Below are 19,776 nucleotides of genomic sequence, written 5' to 3' on the forward strand. Positions count from 1 at the left end.
TGGCACAGGGAAGACATGGACAGTGATTGGTAGATGTGAGAACTGAGGGGAGGGAACTTGGATGGTTTCCTTAAAGATAGAGGGGTCTGAGGACTAGAGGTGGTTGGTTGGAGAGATTTTTGCTCTGAGAGGTTGTGCTCTGAGAAGCTTGCTCTGAAGGAAACTGGAGGTGGAAGCTCTCTCTCTCTCTCTCTCTCTCTCTCTCTCTCTCTCTCTCTCTCTCTCTCATACCTTTCTTCCTCCTGTTTGTAATTAAAAACTCCATAAAAGGCTGACTGCTGACCTGAGTTTTCATTTAGGAATTACATAGCTGAATTCCTTGGCAACCTTAAATTAATATATATCAGTCTTTTAAAGTGATTTCCTTGTCACAGAAGTGAACTTCTATCTAAGGACTATCAACCATAACACAGCAAGAAACAGCCTAGGTCAAAGCTGTTTATGAGGCAAAGGAAAAGGAAAAGAAGTGAGCTGCAGCTGGATGGTTCTGACATGAGATGGGGTGGTGAGGTAGAGGTGGGGTGGGGGGAAGATTCATAAACCTCAACTCTGGTCTTGGAAAAGGAGTCCTATCACATTTCTTCTAAGATACTTAAGTCAAGGAAAGTGAAAAGAGAAAAAGAAAACTATAGACATATCTCTAGTAAACTTTGACATAAAAATTTTAAATAAAATACTAGCAAAGAGACTACAGTACCATAACAGAAAATTATTCACCATGACCAGGATGGATCTGGACCACGTTAATGAGAACAATAAAAATTATGTTGTTATATCAATAGATGCAAAAAAGCTTTTGGTAAGATACTATTCCCATTCCTATTTTTAAAAAAACAACAAATAAACCCAGAAAACAAAGGAATAAATTGATTTTTCCTTAATGTGACAGATAGTATTTATCTAAAATTCAGTGCTGATGTTTTATGTAATAAGGATTAACTAAAGAATTTTAATAAAATCAGGGGTAAAGCAAGGATGCCAAATGTCACTTTTGAGATAGTATTAGAAATGCCAGCTATAGAATAAGTCTAGGCAAGAAGGAAACAAAATTATTGCTTTTTGAAGACGATATAATGTTTTTAAAAAACCTAGAAAGTGATCTAAAAAATTTAACTGAAATCATAACTTCAGAAAAATTGCAAAATATAAAATAAATGCATATAAATCACCAGCATTTCTCTCTAACACCAAAAAACCCATTAGGAAAAGACACAGAAATCCCATTTTCAAAACTATAGAACATAAAATGCTTGAGAGTCAGTCTACTAAGACATACATAAATAAACATAAACACAACTACAAAATACTTTTTTAAAGACATAAAGAGACCTAAATAGTAAGAGAAATATAAATTGTTCATGAATAGGCTGAGTCAACAAAAAGATCGATACTACCTAAATTAATTTACTTATTTCGGTACCACACCAACTAAACTACCAAAGGATCATTTACTGGGAAAAAATAACAGAATTCCTCAAGAGAAACAAAAGGTCAAGAATCTCAATGGAAAAGATTTTTAAAATGGGAAGGAGCCTAGCAATACCTGATCTCAAATATATTTACAAAGCATTAATCTTAAAAAAAAAAAACAATATAGACCCTTACCTTCTGTCTTTGAATCAATACTAAGTATTGGTTCCAAGGCAGAAATGTGCTAAAGGCTAAGCAACTAGGGTTATGTGTCTTGCCTCTAGCATCACACAACTAGGAAGTATCTATAGTTAAATTTGAACCCAGAACTGGCAATAGAAGCTGATCAATAATATAGATTAAGTATAGAATCTATGTAAAGAAGCAAAAGAACACAATGACCTATTTGATAAATTCAAAGACCTTAGCTACTAATGTAGCAACTATTTGAAAAAACTAAAATAATTGGAAAGTCATCTGACAGAAATTAGGTATAATCAGTTCTGCTATAACACATTTTGAAAAATGTAAATTTGTTCCAATTCAACTGATAATCAGAGAACAATTATGTTCATATACTGCAAATTTCAATTTGCTTATGCATGATTTCTTACTAGAAAAACAGCAAGAACAGAAAAAACTTCACCACTATATAGTAACTCACAAGCTAAACAAACGTCAGGTCTTTTTTTTTAACACAAACAAAGCCAATGTCATATTTATTGTATATTTTCTGGTAGTAGTAGCTATTGACAAAAAAGGGCTAGTCAATATCACCACATCCCACCTTGTGCCATTAAGACTTCAATCCAAAAGCCAGAAACGGTAGCCTGCTTAACTTCCTTGACACTTTGCTAGCCTGGGAACATAGATGCAAGCCAAGCATCAACCTAGACAGCTCTAAGGCCATGGTCACTGCCAATATTTATTGCAGTATTTATGTATTTCTTAAACATTTAACATATAAAATTATGCTACTGTTTTTTATCAGGTTCCTATCATTTTTTTTAACATATTACTAACAAAGTTTTTTGAAGGTTGTGTCCCTAACCCCATTTTCCCCTACTATGCGGTTGGTTTCTTTTTTTTTTTTTGCATGATTTTGCAAAGTCTAATTAGAACAGAACTATACAGAACAAAATCTCTCTACCAAGAAAATCTCCAAATGGATACATGATTACCCACAAAATCTGACAACATAAATAGAGGAACAAGGAAAAAACTATCTTTCAGATCCATTGATGGGAAAGAAGAGTTCAATGCCAAAAAAGGGATAGAGAGGATAACAGAAAATAAAATGGACAATGTTTTTATGTAAATAAAAATCCAATGCAAAATAAAGTTAGGTAAAAGGAATCTGAGGGAGGGAACTCTGTAGCAGATTTTTTTGATAAAAGTCTCATTTCTATAAGACAATGCTTCAAATGTTATGAATAAGAGTCATTCTCAAATTAATAATAAAAAATGAATAAGTAATTTTTGGAAAAAAGAAAACCAAATTATGAAATGTCACAACTATATGAAACATTCCAAGTAAATAAAAAGTATAAAAGTGCTAATGAAATGTTCCAACTCACTAATAAGCAGAGAAATGAAAATGAAAGAAAATGAAAGCTCTAAGGTTCTATCTTATACCCATCAGATTAGTGAAGCTGACAAAAAAGAAAAATGACAAATGCTCATGGTGCTATGGTAACAGGCAAATTAAATATCCTATTCAAGGAGCTATAAATTTTTCTAGTCATTCTAGAAAGCAATTTGGAACTATGCCTCAAAGGTCACTATACTATGAATACTCTTTAACCTAGTAATACCACTAATAGGACTAAACCCCAGAGATCAAAGAAAAGAACCCATTTATAAAATATTTATAGTAGCAATTTTTGTAGTGGCAAAAAAACTAGAAACTAAAGAGCTGTCCATCACAAGAACAATGACTGAATAAATTATAATATACAAATGTGATGGAATACAATTGTGCCATAAGAAAGAGAAATCTGGGAAGTGTGAATCTTAAAACTGCTCAGACTCTACTTCAGAAGATTTGATTAAGCTATTCCCCATTTTTAACAATGAAGGTACTTGGTCAGGAATGTATTGAGAATTTTTAAAATTACTCCACCCTGCTCAGACAGTGCCTTAGGGGAAGATAAAGTTGAAAACTCCTGATTGAACAATGAAAAGTCCCTAACATACTTATAGTGAAGCTAAAACCTTAAGCTAGGTCTATTTTTAGATCTAATACAAAAGCGTGCTAAGTACCTATAAAGGTTAAATTAATCACTAAAAGGTCAAGAAACTTACAAAAGGCAAGCTTAACAAAAGAGATGTAAAGTTTTAGTCTAACCAGAGAAGGTGAGAACCAAAGAAGATAAGAACTAAGAATGGGCAGTCCTGGGAAAAAGTGTCTACTGTGATTGGTAGATGTGAAAATTTAGGGGAGGTGACATAAGAGAAAAATCTCTTTAAAAGAAGCGAAGGAACAAGTTCAGGGCAATTGAATTCAGTTACAATTTGAATTCAGTTTGGAGGCTAATTTCAGTTCGGAGTGGAAGAACCCATCTTGAAGACGATCTTGTGGCGAGTGACAAAGACCGATGTGCTCTCCCTTAGGCTCTCTTAAGGCCAAATGGCCTAGGCCCTTTCTATTATTTTCTCTTTATCTCTCTTTCCTTCCCTTAATTCCTTCATTTGTATTAATTAAAAATTCCATAAAACCGAGCTGACTTGGGCATTTTCATATTTGGGAACTTTCCCATGGCGACCACTTAAATCAAGACACTAAAAATTATCTTTACAGTTTGGCCAAAACCTTTACAGTTTTGGCAATTCACAGTCTTAGAAACCACATTTTCACAGTTAGAGGAGACTTGAAGAAATTGATAAATAGTGAAAAGAAAAAAGCCATGAAAATAATGTAAACAATAACAATGCTGTCCAGTCCAATGACCCTGAAAGTAAAGAACTCTGATCAACACAATGACCAATAACAATTCTAAAAAACTGATGATAGATTTTTGATATCTACCTCCTGACAAAGAGATGGTAAATTCTGGGTATGATCAATGTAGAAATTTATTTTACTCGACTGTGTATGTTTATGACATGGGTTTTGTTTTCCTTTATTTCAAGGTGGGAGTTGGGAGGTCGGTAGAAGAGAAAATAATATTTTTCTTAACTTAAAAACAAATAAATTTTTTTAAACTGGAAACATATTTAAAAATGTATATGCCTTCTAAGGATTATAAACTCAGCATGTTCATAACAAAACGAATTATATTTTCCCCCAATCCTACTCTGCTTCTGAACTTCACTGTTTTTGTCTAGATTAACACTATCCTTCTAGCAACATGGCTTCACCCTCCCCCTCCCTGACCCATGATATCAAAACATAAGTCAAGTTTCAACTCTATTTCCATAATATCTCCTTCTCTCCTCTTACACAGTCACCTCCCTAATTTAGGCTGGACTTTCACCTGGACTCCTACAGAAGCCTCCTAAGTGGTCTCATTGGCTCAAATATTTTCTCTCTCCAATGTGTAAGGATAATTTTAGGGTTGTGACCTAATCTAAATTAATTTTGGTCGCCAGGGAATATCCCAAATAAAATACTCAAGTCAGTTTGGAGATTTATGGTGGTTTAATTAATATAGATGGAAGGAGTTAAGAAGAGAAAGGGAAAAAGTATAGGATTTCTCCCCCTTGGCCTGTGCCAGGGGGAGTTCAAAGTCCTCCACCATGAGGTCTCTGAAGATTAGTGGCTTTCTAAAGATGATAGTGTTTGGAAGGTAAAGGAGAAAGAATCAGCCTAAACTCCGACAGAGCTCAGTAAAGATGCCTCACCTGAACTAGGCTACTTAGCTTCCTCCAGTATGGTATCAAGGAAAACTCACCTCTAAACCTAGACAATAGCAGCTGCCACACAAAGATGCCGAAACACTCAGCACACAGCCGCCAGCCACCTCTCCACTACTGTAAAAATGGAGATTTGAACCCCAGACGTCAATCCCCAGAAGTCCTTGCTCTAGTTCCCAAGATGCCCTCTCTCACTGAGATTCCCACCTGGGAAAGATCAAAATTTCTATTTAAACTGGCTGTAAAGCCTACTGACTCTCTCTTCCTGCTTGCGCTTCCAGGGACACATGTCTCTCATGATGTAGTGTAAGTGAATGGGCCATTCGGCCTTTCTAGGCACATGCTTTCTTATTTTGTATTTCTTTAATTTTAATCTTAATAAACCTCATAAAAATATAATACTTCTAGCAGAGAAACCTAATTTTTAACCGCTACAGTTTGGGCTTACTACGTCAGAAAGACGAAATACCCTCAATCTTCTGATTCTTTTCTCTACTCTTACTAAGTTTAGTTTTTCATAGCTACTGCCTAGAATTTTTTTTAAGCCACGTTTCTCTGGCCAAGGATTTTTACCCACGCAAAGCTGTTGCTGATTCAGCTTGTTCCAGCCATTAGATAGCTCACAGGATCCCGGCCCTGCCTGCCTGCGTTCCTGCCTCCTCTCCAGACCTGTTTGCTGTTTGCCGCTCACCTGGCCCCAGCCCCAGCTCGTTCTGCCTGCCTGCAATCTGGACCTGTTTGACCCAGATCTCAATCACCTGGTGACCGGACCACTCAGAAAACTCAAGCCTCAGAGCAGACCGCTCATCGCCCCAGGCCCAGGACTCATTTCTATCAGCTGGTAAAAAAACGGGGGTAATTTTCCCTTAGGCTAAGATTAGCCTCCACATGGTCTGGGGGCAGAGGATCATAGGAGGGGAGAAAGAAAGGGAAAGAAGGTAGAGGTTTTTCCAAACAGGAACTTAAAGCATGGCTACTTTAAGAGGATATCTTTTCACTGCATTGATCCTTTTCTTTATGTCACATGTGATTCAGGGGGAAAATTCAGCTCTCTGCAACTCTTTAGCCAACTTTGGGGAGGCAGCTGGGTGGCTCAGTGGATTGAGAACCAGGCCTAGAGACGGGCGGTCATTAGTTGCAATCTGGCCTCAGATACTTCCCAGCTGTGTGGCCCTGGATGGGTCCCTTAACCCCCATTACCTAGCCATTACCAATCTGCCTTCTGACAATTGTCATCTAAATGGATAAAAAAAAAAAACCCAAGGAACTTTAAAGAGACTGGAGGTTATATTTTTAAGGCATTTCAGATTCCGTGTTTTATGAAAATCTCTGTATTCTATTGCATTTGCTGATTGTTTTGTTTAAGGTTTAACTTTGTGATTTAAGTTCATATTTTAAGTTCATATATTACTGCATTCCTTACTATTCTGTTACTGTACTGGGTTTTAACTACTGTTAAATTCTGTTGCTCTTCCCCTATAACTATACTGAACAAACATTGAGTAAGCCCATATAAAAAACAGCTTTTCTATTTTTGACTTTGTAAATTGTCACAAAGAGGATAGATGGACTCCATCAGAAAAATTGCTACAATTGTATAACAACCTTTGGAAAATTTAATGAGCTAAAAATCTCATATGGATTTTAAGGGTTCTTTAGATGTGATTTTTAGAATTTTTCTTAACAATCTCTGGTCATTTTGCCTGCCCTTAACATGTGGGAAGGCCCATTCTAATAGCTTAAGTGAACTACAAATTTAAACCCCAACTCCCGCATTTCTAAAAATGTGAATAGAAATTGGGAAGTTAATCCCAGGACATTTGTACCCCCAGAAACCTCCAAAAAAGGAGCATCTCTCATTTATAACTCTTCAGCTCACTACTTAACTTCCACCAGAATGATATCTAGATTTCTTGATGATGTTCTAAACCCAGAATGAGTTTTACTTTGCTTAAAATTATGTTTGCCAAGGTTGAAAGATTTGCTACATTTGTAAAAACATCAATTCATAGGCTTTTAAAATGCCATACAGTAACTTGTATAAAAATGATAGTGTGCTTGTTTGCTATTGTAATTAATTGGGCTATTGAGAATTTGGGGGATATTGATACCACATATTTGTACTACTGCTCAATTCATTTGCTTTCACTCACAGTGGATCATGGCCAGATATGAAGAGGAAATGGATCACATTTTGGTGAGAAAGCTTTGTATTCTATATTTTCTTAGCTGACACAGTGTGTCAATGATTATAAGCTATATTTTTGAATTTTTAAAACTCTATAATATTTTTCTTCATTTGCAATAAACTATTTTAGTTTTTTATTTTTTCTCTCCTTTTTATATTTGAAGCACATGTCACCAGCATTAAGATTTTCTTTAACTTTTTGATTTTGCAGTAATATAAGTTTAAAATAAATTTGCTATAATGCTAATGCATGCCCCAAAAGCTTGAGACTGTAAAAATGATGCCACTAATTGTTTAAAAAAAATTTATGGGACTTTACTTAATGATTGTGGTCTGATTCCAGGGCAAGATATACACAAAAGAGCCATTGCAGAGGGCCAAAGACAAACTAATCCAGGATGGATTGGTGCACTTCCAAGCCAATACAAAGGTCTTGAACCTAGTGTGAAGATTCAGGGTTGCGATGTTTAACATTTGTTAAGACATAGGCCTTCCTTGTGTCCACATCCACACTCACTCTAAAAATACTTCCAGACAAGTATCCCCAAATGTGGTTCCTACTTGGCTCCTATAATCTGGTCCCTTTTCTGTCTTTTCATAGTGTGGCAAACTTTCTGTAGTCCTGGCTACTGACTGGGTAAATGCATGCTTAGATCATTTTAATTGGGCCCTGATTCAAGGACCTGTTATAGATTTATTTTTCCTTTACTTAGAATTTTTTACACATAAGACTTTGATAATCTATATTTTCATCCAGTAATTTTCTTTTTTATTTGGATTTTTCTGATGTCTTTTTAATTTCTCTTACCAATTGATTCATATACCTCATACCTCAGTAATGTATCCCTAAGTGATCCTGTGTTTTTCAATCACCCTTTTAACGGGGAAATGTAAAAAATATTATTTTAAATTGCAAAGTTTAAATTCCTTTTTGAGAAGAATATTAGGTAAAGAAACATGCTACCTCTCAGAATACAGAAACTGAACTGTTGGAGAAGACACCACCAAGATGCCTCCAGACCATAAGCTGCACAAGAAGATCAAGAATGAACTTTGGGTGTGATTGATTGAACATTTATTTGTATCTATACTTTCATGCCAAAGGGGACTGCCCCTAACTGGCTTTTTGTCAATGCGTCCAGCAATTATTTGTTTTGTTCTTTTTTCCTCTTATCCTCAAATTATTGTAATCCTTAAGTTGATTATGTTTTCATAATCCTTTTGGGAAAAAAATTATTTTTCTCATAAGGATCATATGGAGAAATATAAAAATGGAGATTTGAACCCCGGACTTCAATCCCCAGAAGTCCTTGCTCTAGTTCCCAAGATGCCCTCTAATCTCACTGAGATTCCCACCTGGGAAAGATCAAAATTTCTATTTAAACTGGCTATAAAGCCTACTGACTCTCTCTTCCTGCTTGCGCTTCCAGGGACACACGTCTCTCATGATGTAGTGTAAATGAATGGGCCATTTGGCCCTCCTAGGCACATGCTTTCTTATTTTGTATTTCTTTAATTTTAATCTTAAAAAACCTCATAAAAATATAATACTTCTAGCAGAGAAACCTAATTTTTCATTGCTACACTACAAAAGAAGCCGGGTAGAGGAAGTGATGCAAAATACGTAGATGGTTTTTACATCACTTTCCTGCGTCTCACATGTACCAAAGGTAGCTTAAGCTTGACTTAGGATAGCCCAGGGGTCCGTCAGTTGTTTCTGATTTGTCATTTGCTAGCACATGTCTGTCAGAGGCCATCCTCCTAAATACTTAAACCTTAAGTATGGGTGTAGACATTCCTGTTTTTATTAGATTAAGTAGGGTGGAGTAATCTAAAGTTCACCAATGCATGAATCTTCTACATAGAAGTCAATATGATTTTCTTAAATCACAGATCTAACCATGTCTCTGTACTGACTAATAAATGTCAGTGGCTTCCAACTACCTCTAAAACTAATTATAATCTTCTCTGTTTGGAATTTAAAGTCTTTGATAACAGCCTGCTTCTAACCTATATTTCCAATCTTAGTATGCATTATTCCCCCTTCATACATTATATCCAGTCAAACTCACTTCTTAATGTTCCTCACATATGACACTCCATCTTCCCACCTCGGTGTATTTGCAGAGGCTGACTACTATGCATGGAACAAACTCTGTCCTCACCTTTAGTCCTTAGAATCCCAGTTCCCTTCAAAGCTTAGCTCAAGCTTCACCTCCTATACAAGACCTTTCCTAATCTTGTGATTTCCTTGTCTCCCTGACAATTAACCTTTATTTATGTAACATATACTTATATATGTATGTTACCTTGCCAGTAGAATCAAAGGACAGGGACTATTTTAATTTTTGTCTCTGTGTCCCCAATGCATAGCATAGTATCTGCAAATAGTGGGCACTCACAGATTTAAACTAGGACAAATTAAAATTGGACTTGAAAATTTTTACTTACTGTCATTTGAAAAACAAAGTATCTGCACTTGTGCATTATACTATCTCTTCCCAATAAAAACAAAGGAAAATAACTATTGTGTATAAAATTAATATGATTGATTTTTTTAAACTAATTTCCAAGTAAGATTTATTTAACAAATTTTATTTTTTTTTAAAGAAATAGCTGAATCTTAGCACCTTTAAGATCTTAATTTAAGCATCGTTTTATTCAGGGTCAAAAAAAACAGATATGTATCACTAGGTGTATACTGGTCTTCATCTATCATTGTAAGATTATTTTTCTTATTCTTGCACAACAAATATCCCATCCATGATTATCAGAAGTGTTGAAAACATAAGCCCATTGAGTGAAGGAACACTGAACTAAAGATGGCAGCAGAAATAAATGAACACAAGAAAATATGACATTCAGCACAGCAGGAAAACATCTTTTAAATAATAAGACAAAGAACACCTTTTCATGAAGAAGAGCTAATAGTATCAGGGGGAAAAAGCAATCATAAATTTAACACAGGCAAAAGATAGAGTTGAATCTATTCAAGTGAAAACAAGTAAAAGGAATAATTTACAGCTCCTTTTTTTTTCCTTCTCCCATTTCAATATATGCTTGTCCTATTCCATTATGCTTTCTTCCACATTTCAGAGGAATTTTCTATATCCTCTTAGGAAAATATCAATTTACCTAATTATTCCCAAAAGTTAATTAAATATATTAAAATGAGAATATCTATATTTTATTAACACAATTAGTTAACATGTAAAGAATAACATACATGAATTATTTACCTATCAGGCACCCTTGGAGCAAAACAAGACGTAGTAGAATGAACACATAGAATGTTATCAGCCCCAAGCTCCTGGATTTTAGCTTCCACTTCCTTCAGGTCTGTATGTAGCTCATCACCTTCTAATACATTCTCTATCACCACAGGCTCAAAACCTAACAGAGGCATCCAAAAAGAAAAGGAATATTCATGCATGAATTAATATTAAAGTTAAGATTATAAAAATAGTAGTAGTCAGTCCCTCTCTATCATTAAAGCCTGGATGATTACTGCTTCTGGTAAAAGACAGATCATCTAAGCAATGTAGGAAATAAGAAATGGAAGTATATTTATGTTGGGACAATGAAGTCCAAAAGAATGTTTGTTCAACTGAGTATTTCAGAGATGAACATAAATAACATAGTAATTCCAGTAATGGAATAAGGATTAAAACCAATGCAAGATCAATTTTTAGGGAAAAGTTAATAAATTTCAGATATAGAAATCACTATGGATTGGATGTATCAGTTCATATAAATTCTACTAATTAAGGGCAATTATTTAACTTCAAAATAGTAAAGGGTGGAGCCAAGATAGCAGTTTAATAGCAGTGAAAGCTGGAACCACTCCTAGAATCCTCCAAAACTAACTTTAAAATAATGCCTCAAAACAACTGAAGACACAGAACAAACAAGGAGATGGAGGAGGAGGCTGTCCTACAGAAAAAAAACTTAGTAGGCAGAGTGACAATTTTCATAGGATAAGAGGAAACTGTAAGTAAAACTACACACAGAGAAGTGCTGACCAACCACCCACCTACTGAGCCAGATTCCAAGCCTGGGTATGGGTTAACTTTGGTTCCTGGGACCCTGCCTAAGCCAACAGCAGAGCACCCCTTGAAGTCCCATCTCTTAAAGTCCCAAGTCCTGGCCCTAAGTCCTTAACACTTAGCCCTTTAAAGCCTTCAATGAAGCCCCTACCTAGCCCCAGGGCAAAATAACTCATAGTGCTCTAAGTCCTGCAAGCCATCAGTAGAGGAGACAGAATCAGCAGTTTTCAGGACTCCAAGTCTACAGGCAAAAAAAAAGACTAGGAAAATGAGCAAACAAACAGCAAAAGAAACAACTAATCATAGAAAACTTTTATGGAGACAAAGAGCAAGGCACAGATTCAGCAGGGGACAATGAGATCAAAGCAACCACATGCAAAACTTCAAAAAAAATGAGAACTGGTCTAAGGCACTGGAAGAGCTCAAAAAAGAATTAAAAAATCAAATAAGATAGTTCAAAGAAGAAAAATGGAAAGAAATTTAAGTAATGCAAAAAGAAAATAACAGCTTAAAAAGCAAAACTGGTCAAGTGGGAAAAAGTAACAAAAAATCCAATGAAGAAAAGTTCCCTAAAAAACACAATTGACCTACTAGAAAAAGAGGTTAAAAAATCCAATAAAGGAAACAAAAAGCAATAGTGAAAGCAAACAGATAAAAAAATTTTAGATTCAGACATTTAGTATAAGTATATATCATTAAGCCAGAACAAATGAAAGATTGCATACACAGAAAAGATAATATGCTTCTTTCAAAATAGAAATTTGGGCATTTATATACAAAAATTCCTTTTTAAATTCTTTTTTTTTTAAATCCTTACCTTCCATCTTAGAATCAATACTATGTATTGGTTCCAAGGTAGAAGAGTAGTAAGTTAATGGTTAACAGTTAAGCACAGCTAGGAAGTGTCTGAATCTAGATTTGAACCCAGAGCTTCCTGTACAAGGAGCTAGTTTTCAATCCACTGAGCCACTTAGCTGCCCCTTACAAAAATTGTTAAGACATTAGCAAGAAAAACTACAGAATTTATTTTAAGGACATTGTGAAAATAACTACTGTAAGGAAAAAAAATTATGAATACAAGTTTTGATGACTAGTAAAAATTGTAAATTGGCAAGTGTCGAATTTAAGGCTATTAACATATCAATCACAAACACAATATCTTTATTGTAATGAAATTGCTCTTTAAAATATTAATTTAAAAGAATAAAAAATTTTATAACTAAATACCATAGCAACTAAGCAACCAGAGTAATAGGATTAAAGAATTTTAAAAGTTAGATGGGTTTTAGATATCATATAGCTCCAACTCCTTTATTTTAAAGCTGAGGAAACTTAAGGGCTAGAGAGATTGAGTTAAACTTGCTCAAGGTACAATAGTGGCAGAGCTAAGCCAAGTTTGATTGAGTTTTAGAAAGCAAACCAGGAAAGCACCTGAACAAAATGTTTTACTGTGTAAATATAGCATCCAAAGATCATGTATTTAGACCTAGAAGGAGCTTCAGAGATCATCAAGACCACCCCTCTTATTTTATAAAGAAACTGAGACATGGAAATACTAAGTGGCTTGACCAGAATTACATAGTTCATAAATGCCTAAGTCAGAACTTGAATTGAAGTCATCATCCTAGTTTCAAGTTCAGTACTCTAAAAATTGAACTATATTCTGAAATATCAGGTGATCCAGGATCTCATCTCTGTGTATATATATATATATATACACATACTTCCTCCATCAAAATGTATTCATACTTGCTCAAACAATAAATTTCTCTCCATGTTTTTCCACAAATCCTTCACAGATGATCTACCTGACTTGGGGAGATCCCAGATAAGGAGATTCCTTCTACCAGTGTGGGTAGAATTTATATTCTTTGAAATCTGTTTAGATCACTAAAAGGTTAAATGCCTTGCCCAGGGTCACATAGTCAGGATGTGGCTATAAGACAAGATTAGGTCTCCATAGCTCCAAGGTTAGTTCTCTTTGCCATACATCATTACAGTTCCTCAAATGAAAGGGAGTTAAATTTAAATCAATCTGAAAAACAGAAGGTAGCCTGATTTTAAAGGGCAAATGCAAACAGAATTAAGTTTTGCTTTATTTTATACTAGAAGCCCATAGAAAACTATTGAAGCATCTTAAGGGGGTGACATAGCAAAACCTATACTTTAGGAATGTCACATTTGGCAAATTACAGAATGATTAGAAAGAAGATAGGAAAACCAACAAGGTAAAAAGTAAGAAGGGCCTGAATTACTTATATGCTTCTGCATGAACAATTTTTTTAAATTAATATGTATTTCATTCTATTGCATTATACATGTATGATTTTATTATATGTCCTTGTCAAATAGGGGGGGAAAGTCTAGAAAGATTACAATAACAAATGGTCACCATAAAGAACAGTGGAACAACAATACTAGAATGCCACTATCTCAAATGTTTATAAAGTAGGCATAAATGATAGTAAAGAGAACAAAAATGGAAAAAAGAACTGAGTAAAATTAAGTATTGGGAAAGGAGATGCATATGTAGTCAATTGGTTGATCAATAAATAATTTAAGAGCTTTGTATGGGCCAGACACTATACTAAGCACTGACATAAAAAAATAAAAGACAGGCAATGTTCTCAAAGAGCTCAGTCTAATGGAGGAAAAACCATGCAAATAATTGCAAACAAAAAAGCTCCATACTGGATAAATTTGGAAACAATCCAAAGATGGAAGTCACCAGAATTAGAGGGCTACAGAAGAAGCTTCCTGTAGAAGGTGAGATTTTAGCTAGAACTTGCAAGGAAACCAGGGAAACCAGAAGGCTGAGACAAGGAAAGAGAGCAGTACAAGTATGGAGGACAGCCAGGGAAATGTCCATCAAGAGATGGATTTTCTTGTGTGAGGAACACAAAAAATATCACTGGACTGAAAAGTACATGGTGGGGTGGAGGGCAAAGGACAGCAGTTGAAGGAGGCTCAATATATAGAATATAAAGTTTAAGAAGACAGAGGAGTGGGGTAGGGAGGTTATGAAGGGCTTTGGAAGTCAAATGGAAGATTTTACATTTGATCCTAGAGTTGTGATGGCAAAACTATGGCACATGTGCCAAAGACCTCTGTGGACATAAGTGCTGTCACCCACCAGATGAGTTACTAGAAAGGCAGAGGGAATCAGGCAGAGCTGCTCTCCTCACCCTCTCCATAGCACTTCTTTGCCCCTCTGCCCAAGAGCCCAATGAAAGCACTTACTCACTCCTGAGCAGTGCCCAGGCCACTCCCCTCCCTTTCTCCCTCCTGTCTGGGGTAAGGCAATGAGTGGGGGTGGGGCACAGCACTCAGTCTCTAAAAGGTTCTAAAAAGTTTGTCATCACTGTCCTAGAGCTAATTGGGAGCCACTAGGGCTTAAATTAAGTGGGGACCAAGGGAAGGAGAAGAGGGGGATAGAGTCAAGATGACTTTGGAAGTTGAGGGGAGTATGGATTGTCAGGCAGATGAATCAGCAGGTTCATGCAATAGACTAGTTATGATGTGATGATGTGTAATACCAGTGTCAGAGGAAGGAAGGGGGTTATAAGATAGATATGACAAATGTAAAAATGACAAGCCTTGGCAACATTTTGGGATATAGAGGGTAAGAACAAGGAGTTGAAGTTAACATCTAGGTTGTGAATCTGAGTGACTAGAAGGACTGGTGGTACCCTCAACAAACACAGGATGATAAACAGAAAAGAGGGTTTGGAGAGAAAAATAATGAATTTAGTTTTGAACATGTTGAGTTTACGATGTCCATGATACATCTATTCTGAGATGTCTAAAAGGCAACTGGAGATATGAGAATTTGAGAACCTTCACAATAGAAAAGATAATTTAATTCATGGGAGATGATGAAATCATCAAGTAAAATAATAGAAAGGGAGAAGAGAGCCCAAGTCAGAGTCCAATGCAACATCCACAATTACTGTGATTATGGACAACAGGTGTAGCAAAAGAGGCCGAGAAAAGGTTAGATAGGTGGAAGAACAAAGAAGGAGTAATTTCACAAAAATTCAGAAAGAGAAAGCAGAAGATTCATATGCAAAGGGAAGAAATCTAAAGAAGTAAGACTAAGTAATGGATCCAGTTCATATTATTGTTTCTGAAACTGCAAACACAAGCTCCACTTTGGTATTCTTCTACTTCTTCAAGTAGAACAAATTTTTGCATTAAGTGTAATTTATTGTAATCCTTTTTGATTGAAGGGTAGCTGCTTGAAGCCTCATAAACACGAATGCCTGAAGTTCAACAGGTTGCTTTTTTTTTGCAATGGATTTTTAACTTCTGCAAAAGGTTGCCCCCACCCCCAAAATATTAGCAGCTACTCTCTGGAGATTATGATATCCTTAAGGTGCTCATGTTTGTGGATGAGATTATCTCCTGAAGCATTTTGTAGTCATTTAAAGGAGTTTTGCCTATCCTCATAAAAAAGAACAAGTAAGTGAATAAAGAAAAAGAATACCTATCACTCAAATTACAAATATGCATTTGATTTCGGGGAAAGGGGGAGAAAGAGACCCTCTCTTTCTTTCCCAGAGAGGAAGAAAGGAAAGAGAGGAGAGAGAATGTGTGTGTGTGTGTATGTAGATACACAAGGGGGCCTATAGTTCAACATCAGAAAAGCAGGCCAGATTGCATTCAGGAAACTGCAAAGCTCCATTAGTGACCCCAAGCTTCTCATTAAAATTGTGGCCTAATGTTTAAAATGCTATTATTCTACTGGTTTTGCTATGGTGGTAAGACATGAAATATGATGATCTCAGAAGAATTAAAAAATTGTATCACACAGAGTGTATTGGAAAGGTACATAGTGGATCTGAAGAACAGGAGTAAAAATGCCTCTAAGAAATTAAATGAAAGGAAGAGAAAAGGCTAATGTCACATGATGAATATATAGCAAGAGGGCAGTCAAAAGTAGTCTACAGGTACCCTCAAGCTGTCAGAAAAAAGCAAATAAAACCTCCAGAACAATGGGTAGATCCCACTGTCACAAACTAATGGGAGAATATGTACAGGAATCACACAAGAAGGATAATCATGAATGGGTGGTAATCTATTCTGTGGGAAAAAAACTTCTGAACTCATGAAATGGCATCCAATTGTATCCTTGTCAATCATTCATCTGAATTATTTTCGGTCATTAAAAACCTTCAAAGAAAGAAATTCCCAGATCCAACAATCATTATCTTAGAAAAGGAGGAAGGGGAAAAAAAAGTGAAAAATAACAGAAGTTTATGGTAAGAGAAAAGAATGATTCCTAACCAACTTGTCACTAGAAACTTATTCTATAAATTATGATATGCTTTAGTGATCCATTATTTCAACAGATAGAGACTGAAACTTCTTAAGTACCTTTGAAGTTCATCTTGTGTTGCTAAGACTTTTGGTTTTTTTTTAACTCTCACCTTCCATCTTGTAATCAATATTACATATTGGTTCTAAGGTAGAATGGTAAGGGCTAGGCAGTTGGAATTAAGTGACTTTCCTGAAGTCACACAGCTAGTAAGTGTATGAGTCTAGATATGAACCCAGGACTTTCCATCTCTAGGCCTGGAGCTCTCTATCCATTGGGCTACCTGCCTCCATTGCTAAGATTTTTAAAATATATATCAGCTGGCTTACTAATGTTCTGGCAATAGATTTCTCTAAATTTAGTTAGTCTAGTCCTCTCATAGCTTCTCACTAAACTCAAATGATATAAATTATAATTATTAACACAGATTCTCAGAGTCCAACTAGACAAACCCATATATACAAGTTTTTCTACAACATACTTGACAGCTAGCCTTTTATTAAAGCTCTTCAGTGATGGGGATCCCACTACTTTAAAGAGTCTATTCATTACACTTTTGCATAATTCTTATTGTTAGTTTTTCAAGCCTAAATTTGTCCCTTTGCAACTATCTTCCACTGCTTCTGGTTGTGCCCTCTGAGACCAAGCAGAAAGCAATCTAATCCCCCCTCCACATGATAGCTGTTGAAATACTTGAAGACACCTATGATATTCTCCCCTAGATCTTCTTTTCTCCATGCTAAATATCCCCATTTTCCTTCAAATGATCCATAGGCAGTATTATTTTGAAGATCTTCAGCATCTTAAACTGCCTCTAGATATTCTCCAGTTTGTCAACATCCTTCCTAAAATAAGGTGCCCAAAACCGAACACAATACTCCAGGTGTAATCTGATCAAGTACAATAGGTCTATCACTTCACTACTCTAATCCTGTTTGCTTAATACAGTCATGGACATTACTTTTTTTATTACCATATCACTGTTGACTCACATCTAGTTTGCAATCCACTCTCAAACCTTTTCAGACTGTCACATGGTCATAAATACCACATCTTTAAAGGTGACAATGGACCACTAATGATTATTCTTTCAATTAGACATTTAAGCTACTTCAAATCCACATAACCACACTATCATTTTTCTCATCTTTTTAAATAAGAATATCAAAAGAGATTGTCAACTATTTTGCTACAGTTCATGTAAACTATATCTGCAACATTCTTATGATCTATAAGTCAGGTAACCAAATGAGATAAATTTGTCACAAGTGTTTTTTTTTAAACCCTTATCTTATGCTGTCTTAGAATCAATACCATGAATTAGTTCCAAGGAAGAAGAACAGTAAGAGGGGGCAGCTGGGTAGCTCAGAGGATTGAGAGCCAGGCCTAGAGACTTAACCCCCATTGTCTAGCCCTTACCACTCTTCTGCCATAAGGGTTTTAAAGAAAAAAAAGAGCAGTAAGAGCTAGGCAATGGGGGTAAAGGGGCTTGCCCAGGGTCACAAAACTAGAAGTGTCTGAGGCCAAATTTAACCAAGGACCTGCCATCTCTAGGCCTGGCTCTCAATCCACTGAGCGACCCAGCTGCTTCCTCATGACTTGTTTTTGATGAATCCTTCACTCTCATGAGAGCCACTTACTTTCCTGGAAACTCACTAACACTTCTCTAGCAATACATGATAAAATTTTGTCAAGAATCTAAGACACACTAAGATGGCCTATAGTTTTCAGATGCTGCTCTTCCCTTTTTTGAAAATCAAGGTACTCCCCTTCTCCAGTTCTGTGCCATCTCTCCAAGACTTCATAATCTTTCAAAGATCACTCATAGTGACCCAGAAGATCACTCATAGTGATCCAGAAGTCATTCTTACATATATGCTCTTGGTATCCTAAGACAATATGGTTTCCTAAGTTCATCTGAGCCTAGTAAACTGAACTCATCAAGGGCAGCAAAGTGCTTTCTATCTCCTAACACAGCATAGGTATCAACTCCCTATTAGTTTTGTTCTGTTCTTTCCAGTCCAAAGAATATTCTCTCTGGTAGAGAAAAACACAAACAAGTAGGAGCTGAAAAAGTCTCTGTTCTCTATCATTCAGTTATCATTATCCCATGAACTCCAAGCACTGTATCTCTCTTCTCTAATTCTCCTTTCATCCCCAATACAGCTCCAATACAGCTTTTTTGTTTTTCTTAGTTGGTTCTTCTGATGCTATTTTTATAGGACCAGGCCACATTTATATATTCATTTACCACTACTGACTTTTGCTTCTGTCTTTAAAATGTGTGTTGGTTGATAATTTTCCTTGGGCATCTGTATCCATATTTCTGAAAACCCTACCTTTCCCCTCATCAAAAGTACAAATGTCTTACACAAAGCAGAACTACTAAAACTATAAAAAAAGAAATTTTACATTTATTTTTATAACCTCTAACACCTCTGGAATATTATAAGAATAACCTTTAGACCACAGATCTGTTCCTATATTACGATCTGTAAAAATAAGTTTTTCCTAAATTCTTTCAAAGAAATGTCATTTACTAAAATTACATAGTAAAGAACAGTAGCCACAAATCATTCCTCCCAGATCCTAAGGCTCATTCTCCCACAAATGCAATGTCCATGAGAATTATCCCAAATTCTTTTTTTCTTCAAGTTTCCAATTAATTCTTATTTTAAAATATTTTTCCATGTTTACATGATTCATTTTCTTTCCCTCCCCTCTTTCTTCCCCCATCGCAGAAATGACAAGCACTTCCACTGGATTGTACAAATGCTGTCACTTGATACCCATTTCTATATTATTCATTTTTCCTATAAAGCAATCTTTTAAAGCCTAAACCCCAAATCACGTATCCATATATACATGTAATAAGTGATGTTATAGGTTTTTCTTTTGTGTTTCTACTCGCATAATTCTTTCTCACAACGTGAATAGCATTCTTTCACAAAAGTACTTCA

General features: G+C 35.7%; 1 protein-coding gene across 1 annotated transcript in view; it reads right to left on the reverse strand.

Moving 5' to 3' along the window:
- SEPSECS (Sep (O-phosphoserine) tRNA:Sec (selenocysteine) tRNA synthase) overlaps positions 1–19,776 on the reverse strand; it is an 89,699-nt gene that overhangs the window by 49,723 nt on the left and 20,200 nt on the right. The window contains exon 5 of the mRNA XM_001362501.3: positions 10,693–10,846. Within this exon, the coding sequence (XP_001362538.1) occupies positions 10,693–10,846 (154 nt within the window). The remainder of the gene's footprint in view (positions 1–10,692; positions 10,847–19,776) is intronic.

The sequence above is a fragment of the Monodelphis domestica genome, chromosome 6 (assembly GCF_027887165.1).
Source record: "Monodelphis domestica isolate mMonDom1 chromosome 6, mMonDom1.pri, whole genome shotgun sequence".
NCBI classification, from domain to species: domain Eukaryota; kingdom Metazoa; phylum Chordata; class Mammalia; order Didelphimorphia; family Didelphidae; genus Monodelphis; species Monodelphis domestica.